Raw genomic sequence first — 13,425 nt, 5'->3', positions numbered from 1 at the left:
TTTCCATTTCTTTTAGGCTTCTGGAGGTTCATTTAATGGCTTCACCCAGGTAAGGAGAATGTTTCCTTTACAAGAGCCAACTGCTGGGACTGTTTGATTCTTTTCTGTATGAGTTTTGTGTCACCAGTCTAGTAAAATGATGAAAAGTATCAGTACAAAATTTTATCTCACTACTTACAACTTGAGTAATGGAGACAGCATTGTGGCATTGTTGTGATTAAATGAGCTGTGCCTGCAGTGCCATTAACCCAGTGACCCAGCTCGAGCTAAGTGCTCCATAATGCTTTGCCAATATTTCTACTAGTCCTTAGAAGAAATTCCAATTGGAAAGTACCTCTAGACTTGGCTACTATAAAATAGGAGATTTGATTATTTTTACTAAGATGATGGATATTAGAGATGATGATTTTTAAAAGCTCCATCTAAAATGTCATAGTGAGCCACACCATGTACCTTTAGTGAATCTCCAGATAAGAGCCATCTGAAAATTGAGAACCACATTCCAGCTGTGGCCAAGAAAGCAGTGATTCCTGGGTGTTCTGCCAGCCCAGACTTACGTTTAGAATAACTTGTGTTATTACTTGGTATTTCTTAAATGATTTGAACAGAGAACTTTCAAAAACATTAAAACATCTCTATTGATTCAACAGACAGTTACTAGTTTAGATAGCTGTTTACAATTTTCTCCCTCTTTTCAGCCCCAGGACACTTCATTATTCACCATGCAGGCAGATCAGAATATGGTAGGTAGCTTGGTAAGTTGATGTGATTGGATTTAGGGATGGTTGATAGTTATCATGAAATATTTGGAAGTTAGTTGGTCATACTAACTTCTCTGAACTTTTAACATATAGAATATGATTTGAACAGCTCCATCTTTCAGAAAAATGGAAACAAAACCATCTGTAAAACCCAACTTTGAACTTGTTTCCTGCTGACACAATGACACAAGCAAAACCCAGCTTCTTGTGATACTTACAGTCCTCAGTTGGAATACAGTGAATCCACCAAAGTCACAGGTCTCTATGTGACTAACTTAAGCTATGGGATGGAAAATGGGTTTGTCTCAAGAATTTGTGCTTCAACTTATAAATCATTGCCTTTTCCTTGAGTTTAGAGCTACTAATTTCTCATCTCATCTCTTGATTTTGTAAGTTATAGAGAGAAGCATTTGCACAGGCCAGCTGATGATGATGATGATATCCGAGGGGAACGAGTAGGAAGGAGAAAGCGTTACCCAGGGGAATAGAGGTTTTTAGAAGGTGGAAGTTGCAGTTATCATAGGAAGCCTTTTGGCAGCTTCCTAATCAAGCTGATTGAAGAGACCTTGAGAGATGTTACTGTGTAATTTACCCTGCAGGACAGAGGGTATGTGCATGCTGAGGACTGAAGCGGCTATCAGCATTGGAATTTCTATAGGAATACTATGTAATTATCTTAGCTACCATATTTCACAATAGAAGTTTTGAATGGAATTCATATACACATAGAATAAATTTTTCTTTGTATAATATTTTCACTTTTAATTAAGGAATTTTGAGAAACTTGTCGAAAAGTTAATTTTGTTAATATTCTGCTGTCTTCTCAATGGACTAACATACTTTCTGCTTTATGCCCAAACAAGTGGAAGACAGAGTCTAGATTTTTTTTTTTCTTCAAGTCTATGATAACAAAACCAGATAAACTCAGTCTGTATGTTCATTGGTCATTCTTAGCCTTGATGATAGAACTTGGATGATGAGGTTTTACATTCACAATTGTGAAAACTCAGAAAACCATAAATAAAATAGAGATTATTGATCATGATTAAATTTATAGCCATTACATCAATACACAAAATTCAGGTTCAGAATTATGACCTTTCAGTATCCTGAGTATCTTCACACTGCACATTAGTTGTGTTATGACTTCTAGGCTTTCCTTACAGTCTTCTCCACATATATTTTCCTGAGCAAACGTCACACTTCCTCTCTCCTGAGGAATGCAGTTTGTCATACCTAGCATTGCAAACGCTACTAAAATTCTTGCTATGAGGCAGCAGGTAATTGCCATGCATGGTAATGGTAATATATAACTATCAGTAAATTGTCACTCTGCAGCATCTCAGGAGCAGCAGAAGCCCCAACACTGGATTTTTTGACTGTGCTGAGCAAAGGGGACTGAAGCTGGTATTCAGCTGTACATCTCCTGGTTCATGTCTCGTGGCCCACAGAACATCACTATGGACCAGTTGAAAAACATTTTGAGTCTTCACACCTTGTCCGTAGTTTTCACCAAGTCCTTTTCAGTCTGTCTTAAATAGCTCTTCTAAATCTAAGAAAAGCAGTACTAGAAGGCAAATACCATATTGGCTTATGAATAGACTCTTGACTCTTCAACCCCATCTCTCTATATATATATATTGACTGGCTTAATCTCGTCAGAAAGGGTTTCAGAATATGTGTTCTGAGACGACACAGACAGCTTCATTCTGAAGAATTTTAATTCTGAAGAATCATTTCTAATGCTCAAAAAATAGGTATGGCTTGTTCTCAATCCATTAACATCTGTCAAGGCAGATACCTTGTAGGAACAACAACAAAAACAGTTTAAGTGGAGCCCAATTCATATACAGCTTCAGATTTTTCCATAAGATTTTTCTCACAAAAGAACTTTTCCTTGGTATATTATTAGAAAATATTTATAATTTCATATTTCAGAGAAATAAAAGAGTGACCTACCTACATAATTTGAGTGCTGGAGTTTATGCAGAATGTGTTGTATACTTGCTCATTACTAGTAAACTACATTTGTCCCCTAGAACTTATGTCATAACCACAGTAGTGAGAACTCAGTGAACATGTGTAGCTTGTGAGAAAATGGTAATCTAATATCTTTCATTTTATACAGTACCACTTATTAAGTTTAATATGGAATACAGTTAGACTAGTGCATAAAATTACCTTCATCATTATTTTTTAAATAAAGTTTCAGAATTTCCCCCAGACAGCTAGAAATCCAAGACAATGATCCAAACGTTGTTCTGTATTTTCAGTTATCTTTGCCTCTTTAAAGTGCACAATATCTTTGTTATTTTTATGTGAGTTGTGTATCAAACCTTCTCTTGGCTCCTCTTTGGCTTCAGACTTCCTCCAAAGTAGACTCAGCTGGCCAGGAAAGAACATCATAAATATCGTAAAATCCAGTAAAAATGTTTAAATCTTTGCACACTTGTCTACAAAAGTATTATCTTTTCATTTTCTTATGCCCTTTGAAAATATCAGGCATGTGGTCACAGAGAATGACTTGGTGAAAGCCATAAGATAATCAGTTTTTCTGTTCTTCAGCACCAAGTGAGTCATTATTTCAGAACAGTTGCTCCAGTACTTTTCTGTGAAATTCACTGTATCTGAGAAGTTAATTATATATACAAGAAAAAGAAAAGGTGTTGAGTTAAGAAATGCCAGATACCTGATTGGGCATGTAACAGGTGTTGGAGGCTGATTATATATAGTAGTCTCATGCTGACAATAGTAACTTAAGGTTTGCCCTAGCAACTTAAGGTTTCTCAACCTGTGGGTCATGACCCCTTTGGGTGTCATATATCAGATATCCTGCATATCAGATATTTCCATTATGATTTATAACAGTAGCAAGATTACAGTTATAAAGTAGAAGCAAAAATGTGGTTGGAGGTTATCATAACATGAGGAAATGTATTATAAGGTTGCATCATTAGGAAGGTTGGGAACTACTAGTTTAAAGGGTCTACTTGAGACCATGGAGAAGGATGTCCTATTATTCATTAAGGAATTACTTTGATACATGAAATAAATTGATTGCTATAGATTTTTTGAAGGCAGGGAAGAAAGGACTGAATCAGAATATCAATCAAAACAACAAAGATTCTGGAGTTAATGGAGCAGCCAGGTGGCTGAGCCTGCTCTCCCAGCTTTGGAAATGATCCACTGTGTTAAGTAAATACCTTTTAATGTGCACACTAGAATGATCCCTCCATTTTTAGTGTAATATATACTTATACACAGAGAGATCACAGAACTATGTGCCCTGTAGGTTCTTCTTTGACTCCTTCTACCTAGCAAATGGTTCTTTTATACAGATAAACTGTTACAGGTGAATACAGCGGTAGGTCTTTGCCTGACTTAAGGAAATAATTGTGGAGCCTGCTCCTCCTCCCGATCCCATTCCTCCCAATCCCACTACTCCCGATCCCATTCCTCACCATCCCACTCCTCACCATCCCACTCCTCCCAATCCCACTCCTCCCAATCCCACTCCTCACCATCCCACTCCTCACCATCCCACTCCTCCCAATCCCACTCCTCCCAATCCCACTCCTCACCATCCCACTCCTCACCATCCCACTCCTCACCATCCCACTCCTCCCAATCCCACTCCTCACCATCCCACTCCTCACCATCCCACTCCTCACCATCCCACTCCTCCCAATCCCACTCCTCACCATCCCACTCCTCACCATCCCACTCCTCACCATCCCACTCCTCACCATCCCACTCCTCCCGATCCCCCTCCTCACCATCATACTCCTCACGATCCCACTCCTCACCATCCCACTCCTCACCATCCCACTCCTCACCATCCCACTCCTCACCATCCCACTCCCTCACCATCCCACTCCTCACCATCCCACTCCTCCCGATCCCACTCCTCATCATCCCACTCCTTGACTCTAAAGTTCTGCAAGGGTCCCTGACACCAGATGAGAAAATTTATTTTTCTATGATGGCTTTAACAAAACTGCCGCCTGCTCTGAATGATGATGAAATTCTGGATTCTCCAGCATTCTTCAGTGTCACCTGTTCATGTGTTGAATCTTCTTATTTCCTTCTTACCCACAAATAACTTAAGGCTGAAGCTGAACAGGCTCTATCCATGGAGCCCCACGAGGAGGAGGCTCCTGCCACCACTGCTGCACCTGCTACCGGGCTGGACCTTGCACTGGAGACGGAGGAGCCAAAGGAAGACGCAGTGGTGAGCCAACTCCCTGCCCCCTCCATCCACTCTGTTGCTTCCATCCACCTTCTCCCATGATCCTTTGTACCACATCCGGTCCAGGCTTCAGCTGGGCTAAGGAATCCACTTGTCTGCCATGGATCCCAGGATCAGATCAAAGAGCCTTCTCCAGTTTCATCTCAATTGAGTAAAATCTCAATTCCCTGATGATGATGATGATATTATTATTATTATTATTATTATTATTATTATTATTATTATTATTATTATTCAGATTATACCGAAGAACAGAATTTACGGATCAGGGAACCTGCCGTGTAGCCATAGGTGTGGCTCTGTGAAAACTGTGCCTCGATTCTTCCTGATGCACTCCTTTTGTCAGTTGAGAAGCTGCGGTTGTGGAGAGAATCAGACCTATGTCTATGTTCTACCTGAGATAGCTGGAAATGTACTGTAATTGGGGATTAAATTGCCCAAGAGAAAGGATAACTGGATTGGTCATGTTGTCATGTCTGGGTGTTACTGGCAGTTGGGTATGGACAGAATTTCCAGGGTCTTGGTCTCTTATCCAAAACAATAGAAAATGAGGTCTCATGCAGACTTGCAAAAGAAACAAGATAAAATTATTGGGAGCAAAGTGATAGTTCAGATTAAAGAGAGATACACTGACAGTATTGACAGCAGGACACATAAAGGACTATTCTTAAGGGTCCTGACTATGCTTCCTTCTATAGAATTCAAGAGAAGGTCTGGCTACTACAGCTTGAGTGCTTCTCATTCTGATTGATAAATTAGATTATGTCATCATTTCTCTGCTATGAATGTCCTTTCCCACAATACATCTGATTTAATCATATGCATGGCCAATTATGCATAGGCATAAGATGGTCACTAAAGGAGAACACAGGTTTGCCTTACTACTTAGGCAGCAAAACTAGTTCCAGCCGGATTGGCCCTTCTAATCTTAATACCCAGACATGTTTGGATTCACTTGAATAGTGACTGTATAATGTGATTGTTACTAGGGGTAAGGAAACTTATATCTTTGTTCAGAAATGGGGACAGGTGTTGCCTGGTGCAAATGAGAGGTTATGGAGGTTCTAGGGTTTTAGGTGCATTGTTTGGAGAAGAGTGGTTAAACACAGTATGTGCAGGCTGCCAAGTGCATTATTGTAGATGGGGGGGGGAGGGGGTTGCATAACTCAAGACCAAATGGTTTCCCGTGATCACTGACCTATCTCCTATCCTTGCTTGCCATATATGTATTGATTATTTATGGTTTTTCTTTCATACATTGTTGATGACCCAATACTGAACCTAGGGTATATATTTTAGAGCTGTGAATCTATAAAGATTTCTTCTTTACAAATTTTTCTTCAAAATCCAGTCATGCAGATCTTGAATCTACAGGGATCTTTTGACCATTTACTCACCTTAGCTCACACTCACCTTAGTGTGGTTATTTAAAATGGAGTGGAGCTGAGGAGGTGGCTCACTGGATGGCATGCTTGCTGCCCAGACCTGGGCCTGAGTTCAGATTCTCATGACCCCCACCAAAAGTCAATCATGTTGGCACATGCCTATAGTCACAACACTAGGAAACAGGGATAGGCGGGTTCCAGAAATGGAAGGATGGAGAATCTAGCCAATCAGTGAGCTCCAGGGTCAGTGAGGGATCCTGTTTCAAATGAATAATCCCTTTTTATTATTACTTATATATACATATACACAAATACATAAATGCAGCACGCTGAGCCCATTTTTGTTTGTGTGTGTATAGTTTCAAGGCTGAACACTTTATATCAGGTAACCAAAGGGAGAGGCTATTTCTCCCTCTCTCTGTTGTCACTAATTAACTGTAGTTCTTTGTCTGTGAATGAGTCTCTGAAGGACATTAGTATCCCCACATAGGCTGAACTCTCTGCAAATGTCAGGACTTTCTACAATCAGTTCTTAGAACTGAGAGATGTCCCTGAAGTGTAGCTGAAAAAAATCAAAATGAAACAGCTCTTGTTCCGGCTCAGTCTTGAGCATCCCACAGGCAATGTGTGCCCCCATCCCTGCTATGGCTGGGAAGCAGTTGTCAAAGGGGACATAGCAGCAATATCCCAAAATGGGAATGCACAGAAAGAGCTTATTGGCTGTAGGAAGCTGATGTTGGAGAAATCATTTTACCCTCTGTGCCTGTTTCTCATCTCTCCTTCAAAGGAGTTGTCTCGATAAACTTAAAGTTCTTCTGCTCTTAAAACTCTACAACTGAATGCTTTAAAATGTAAGGGCTTTCAGATCCCTGCAGTGTGGTGAAGCAGTCTTGTTTATAGTAGCCTGTGTTTACTAGCCAAGGGTGACAGATTCACATGGAGTAGTTCAGCCAGTAATGCTACCACTGTTCCAAAGCCACGATGTTAGAGGGCTGCCAGAGGGCCTTCCCAGGGTGATGCTCAGCTGCCTTCTCTAATTTTAGGCCACGCACTGCCATCTGTCAAGGCTCAGACTGCTCTGAGACTTGCACATGGTCAGGGCTGGGATATCTGCCTGTAGAACATGAGAATACTCAAGTAATTTTCAGCTCAGTCTTCATCTGGTCTCAGGCTGGGCCTGGAACTATTCCTTCAGTTCCACAACCCTGATCCAGCTCCCACACAGGAGAACTTCTGCTCCTCTTGTTTTGTTATCATTTGTTTAGAGTCAGAGTCTCAGTGTGTAGGTTGGCTTGTCACCTATGTAGCCCAAGCTGTCCTCCTGCCTCAGCTCTCTGAATGTTGGGATTGCAGGTGCATGCCACAATGCCTGACTTGCAAAGACATCTTTTTAAACCAGCTTCAGGGCTGGAGTTATGACTCAGTATTGGTGCTATTTTCTTTTTCCTGACTGAAGCTCAGAGTTCAATACCAAACACAGTTAAGTGAAATTAAATAAAGAAAGCCCCATTGAAGGTACCTGTTATTATTGCTTTCCATCCACTGCTTACTCATGTCTGCACTTCTGAGCATGCACAGTACATAATATTTATTTTTGCTTCAAAAGCTATACCTTTTACTAGTGATTCTTCAAATAAATCACTAATTGAAACTCCTAATGCTAAAGTGTATCATTACTAGATACTGTGTGTGCCCTGTGCTTAAAGCCAAATTAACAGCAACAAAAATTCATTAACTTTGGCATCTCTGCAGATGGTTTTCAAGAAGATGTGGAGCTAATTTTAACAGCTGTTTGCCATGGCAACAGTGCTGTAATTGGTTTGAACTGGACTAGAAGTGAGCTTCTTAGAGCTTCTGATGGGATTGCAGTAAAGACGAGGGTAGCGGCCTGAAAGCAGAGTGAGATGGAGATGGAGGTGTGTGTGGGACTCTGCTGGCCTGCTGGTTCAACCTTATGCTTAGCTACCTTTGTTTTACAGTTTAGGAATACCTGTTTAGGAAATGGTGCTGCCCACAGAAGACTCATTGCTCCTACAATCAAGACAGTGCCTCCATAGACATGTCAACATGACAATCTGATCCTCTATTATGGTTTTCATCTAAGTTGTGTCCAGTTGACAAATTAAAACTAACTAGGACACTAACTAAAATCTTTATTTCTGTTTGTTGCAAATTTGCTATTAATTAAGAGATACTTTGTGTCATGTCTTAGCCTATTCCCAAGTAACACAGGAAGCAAGAAAATGTTATTTAAAGAGTGGCATTCCAAGAGCATAGGATACATATTGGCTGCTTAAAAAGCATACTTAGAGTCCTCTTCAAACATGGTTGGTTTGGAAACTAACACCACATTGCCTGTAGTTGGTGTTCAGATTCTCAAGATTACTACAAAATTCCCTAATTCAGATGTTTATTTTCTAGGATACAGACTTGGTATGATATGAACACAAAATTTTGACAGGCCATTACAAACCTTGTTTACTGGTTCATTTTTTTATATCCTAATTAACTTCCATGAAATGGGAATAACCTGTAAGATATTAAGATATTAAGAGAATAATATGCAGTAAACATAGAACTTCTGTGATGGCACCTGGAGACTGTTGGATTCACAGTAAATGCAAGTTTCTTGCTGAGGATGGAATATAAAAATATTTACAGGAGCAGCCCATCTGTGCATCAGAATTATTATTCTTTAGGATTGGAAAATCTAGAGTTCAGTGATCTTTCAATCTACTGTCTTTATAAAGCAAACTTCAGGAATATTACCATATTCTGACCATATTGCAGGCTGTCCTGCAATTATAAAAATGTGTCCTTTATCTAAAGTCTGTAATATATACTTCTTATAGTCTTCACTTATCATTTATGTCATTTATGCCAGAAAATAACATAAATAAAATAAATCCATAAGTGAAGATGGATTGAAGATGGATGATGGACACTAAAAAGTTACAAAAAATAAAATTAGCTTTTTATCAGTTCTTCTATTATAATCCTCCAAATTGAAGATAAAAGGGACTTTTGAAAAAAATATCAAAGTTTCTATAGTACTATATTCTAGAATTCTCAGCTATGACTAGGGGCCTGTTCTGTAAGAGAAAGCATGGAGGTAAAAGAAGTCATAGCCAAGCCTACATGACAATTGATGGTTGAGTATGGCAGTGCTTTTCTACAGTACCAACACCTTGACAGTATGCCATTGGGATCATGCTTGCATACCTTTGACACATTTGGGACATTCAAAGTACATGGTGATTGTATGTAACAGCTTGATAAATCACTGCTGCTGTGACAAACACCATGACAAAAAGCGACCTAGGGAAGATAGGATTTATTTGGCTTATATATCCCAATCACAGTCCATTGTTAAGAGAAGCCAAGGCAGGAACTCAATCAGGACAGGAACCTGGATGCAGTAACTAAAGTAAAGGCCACAGAACAATGCTGTTTACTGGCTTGTTTCCAATGATTTACTCAGTCTGATTTCTTACATAGCTTAGATCCACCACATAGAATGTACTGGGCATGCTTACATCTGTCATTAATCAAGAAAATGCCTCACAGGTTTGCCTATGGACCAACCTGATGGAGACATTTTCTCAACTGAGTTTCTTCTTTCCAGATAGTCCTGGATTATGTCAAATTGACAAAACAAAGGTCTAACAGAGACAATTTCTCCCAGCTGTTGACCTGAAAGGGGCTTCTGAATGTCCCTAGATGGGATGCAAAATGGAACAAAGAAAATGTTTCCAACATACAGGAACTCCCGAGATATCACCTAATTTGAAGTTACTAAACAAAAACAGTTTATGCAGCATACAGCACATTAAGCAATGCAAAGGAAGGAAAGGATTGCTTACTAAGTAAAAGTTTCATTTTAGAGAACAAACTTGAAAATTATTCAAATTTGTCTTCTCACTGTGAAATTCAAGATGACATTGATGAGAGGAAAAGAGTCGATGTAAGTCTGATGTAAAGAGAGTAAGAAAAGAAAATGCCATATTAGAATTAAGATTTGAGTTCCAAGTGGAAAGACCAGGGCCTACTGTGTAAAGAAATGGTAGTGATAGGTGCAGACACCTGGGATCTGCAAGTACAGAGGAAAGGCATAGGAAAGGTAACAGATTGGAAGGCTAAAAGGAAAAATCCAACTCCTGGACCATTGCTGACTCTCAAGAAGGGGCTGAACAGAGATTGATAGACTCAGGGAGGCATGTCATGTTAAATTGAAGTTTTCTGATTGAAAGACTCCTTAGGGGTAGATCACAAGAAATCACAATTAGGAAGAGAGACTACATTCTCTCTCCCTCTCCCTCTCCCTCTCCCTCTCCCTCTCCCTCTCCCTCTCCCTCTCCCTTTCCCTCTCCCTCTCCCTCTCCCTCTCCATCTCCCTCTCCCTCTCTCTCTCTCTCTCTCTCGTGTGTGTATGGGGGTGTGCTCATTTATGTAATATATATAGTCATTTGTATATATACAATAAAGAAGTGAGACTATCTGGCAAAAGAAAGGAGAAAAAATGGAGATGGGGGAGAATAGGAAGGCAAATATGGTCCAAGTAATGATATACCTGAATGGAAACATTCTATGAAACCCATTACTGTGTATAATGCATTTAACTAATAAAACATCACACAATGGCAAAACTATTGACAAGAACATCTAAATATATTGTTAATTTTTTAATGCAAAGTGTAAAAAGTTCTGTAAGCAAATACCAGTGAGTCCTGCTTTAGAATTACCCTTCTCAAAACAAGGTCAGAAGTTGCTAGAATAGCACAGAGCTTCCACACACATAGTAGCATCTACTCCAAGCCAGTAACTGACCATTATGAAAAGAGCAAAATACATTATCAAAAACATAACAATATGAAATCTCCATAGGAATCCTGAAAAAAAAATTATCAAAGTATGTTGTACCCGATTCTCATATGGATCATATAAACATAAATAAATGGGTCATATAAACATAAATAAATGGATGCTAATTTCCTTAGCATCCATTCCCAGCATTTCTCATTCCAGTGTTTGAGTGACCACTGGAAATTGCCACCACTCTTATTAGCCCTGTCCTACAAGTTAGGTTCCTTTCATGTGGCAGAGGTAATGTGAATTGTGGAGGCCCTGATGCTGAGGTACTCCCTTCTAGGATCAGGCAATATAGAACAGTTAAATCGAGTCCCTGGTCTCCACCTGCTGGTGGCTGTTGTCACAGCAGTTTTGGTTGCCTGAACAAGCAGATTCCCTCAGCAATGCCTGTTCCAAATGACTTAGCCAAAGAAAAGCTATGACATGTCTATCTTGTGATAGTAAAATATGATAGAGACCGCAGACAGACAAACAGAAAACAATCATTTATAAGCTAATGATTCCATTTCCATCAAATGAGTGTTAAAATTACCTTTGGTGTTCCTGGAGAGATGGCTAAGTGGTTAAGAGTCCTTACTGTTTTTCCAGAAGATCCCAGTTCAGTTTCCAGCACCCACTTGGGTACCTCATATCCACCCGTAATTCCAGTTCCAGAAGACCTGATGCCCTTTTCTGACATACCTGTGTAATCATACATACACATATACACATAAGTAAAATAAATAAATCTTACAAAACAACAACACAAATATGCCATAGAAGATTAATATACTTTCTTCTGAGGAAGTAACATTAATTCACTTAAGACAGTGCACCAATTACTAATGACATTGGCTGCTCAAAACATATATTAATGAAAGAATTTATGTAAGAGGAGGTACATATTATGAAATATCAAGCTATGTTTTTTTCATCTATAGTGTGCACACATTCACGGTTTGGCATTCTGTCTGTATGTATATAAATTTTGTCTTCAAAGCTATTAAAATCAGGCATAGTTCATAGGTGTGACTTCTGTCCAGATACATGGAAAGTAAAAATAATGGAATTATTACTAAACAGTTTGCCTTCCCTATTTAAGTCTTTGAGTCACTGTATTCATATTGTTTTTTTTTATTATTAGTTCCCACTATGGAAGAAAACTTGTTAGGTCTTTAGTATCCTAATGAAAGTCCATTTCTCCTCCCTCCCTCCTTCCCTTTGTCCCTCCCTCCCTTCCTTCTTTTTCTTATCTTTTTATCACAATACCTGGTGTTGAAACTAGAGTCTCAGCTGGAAGAAATATACCACTGAGCTCCATCCCAGCCTAAAATTGTTGATTTAACCAACAATAAATCAATGATCAAGTGTTCATTATTCTTCTTGGAATTAAGATGCCTTCCTGCTATTGCTAATTATACTTCTTTTGACAACAGTGACAATAACATTTATGGAGGATTATTGTTTACTTTTATTTTTGTTGGAATTTTCAGTCATTCACCAAAACACAGATTTTCATATAACTTTCAACTTGTTTTGGTATTTACCAACACTTAAAATTCATTTTAATTAAGTATCAGCTGCAATTCACACAAGAGGATCACTTTTCTGAATCCATGTACTTTAATGGCAGAGTAAAAATAAAAGAAATAAAGACAAGTGGCTGCTTTCGCACCATTGTCCACTTTCTGTGAAAAAACCAAATTCTTATATTAGGAAATTATCCTATAAAACATAGAAAATTCTATAAATATGAATAATATTTTATCATGTGTCAAAAGATACAGCTGTCTTTTATCCCCAATTTTAAGTAATATAGTAGGTGTGACTTTGAGGCAAAGGAGAGTTCTTGGAAGAATGTCATGCTGAGTACCTATGTGAGGTTACATTCCCCTACCCTGTTTGTGATGCTAACTGAGCGCTGCTCTCCATCACTCACTTCAGAAGTTGGGCTTGGAGAGCTAATGCTTTCATGAGTATAGCTTCCCTGGCAATGCAGAGAACAGCATAGAACTAATCCAGTAAGAGAGTGCACCTGCTGATGCTAAACCATCAGAAAGCAACATCAATGTCTGGATTGTGTCCTGGGTACACTATATAGCGTCAGCCTGGATGTTCTTTCTCAATAGTCTTTTTTATTCTACCTTGTCAAATCAGGTCTGCCATGCTTATGAATAGAATC

At 39.1% G+C, this 13,425-nt stretch overlaps 1 protein-coding gene across 1 annotated transcript in view; it reads left to right on the top strand.

Annotated features, from left to right (window-relative positions):
* The window catches only part of LOC127233963 (amphiphysin), a 104,189-nt gene that overhangs the window by 78,996 nt on the left and 11,768 nt on the right, over positions 1 to 13,425 (top strand). Inside the window, exons 15-17 of the mRNA XM_051200643.1 lie at positions 17 to 49; positions 699 to 755; positions 4,870 to 4,992. Coding sequence (XP_051056600.1) covers positions 17 to 49; positions 699 to 755; positions 4,870 to 4,992 — 213 coding nt within the window. The remainder of the gene's footprint in view (positions 1 to 16; positions 50 to 698; positions 756 to 4,869; positions 4,993 to 13,425) is intronic.

Source organism: Phodopus roborovskii, unplaced genomic scaffold (assembly GCF_943737965.1).
Source record: "Phodopus roborovskii unplaced genomic scaffold, PHOROB, whole genome shotgun sequence".
Taxonomy (NCBI): Eukaryota; Metazoa; Chordata; class Mammalia; order Rodentia; family Cricetidae; genus Phodopus; species Phodopus roborovskii.
Note: the sequence above shows the minus strand (reverse complement) of the source record. Positions and strands in the feature narration are given on the sequence as shown.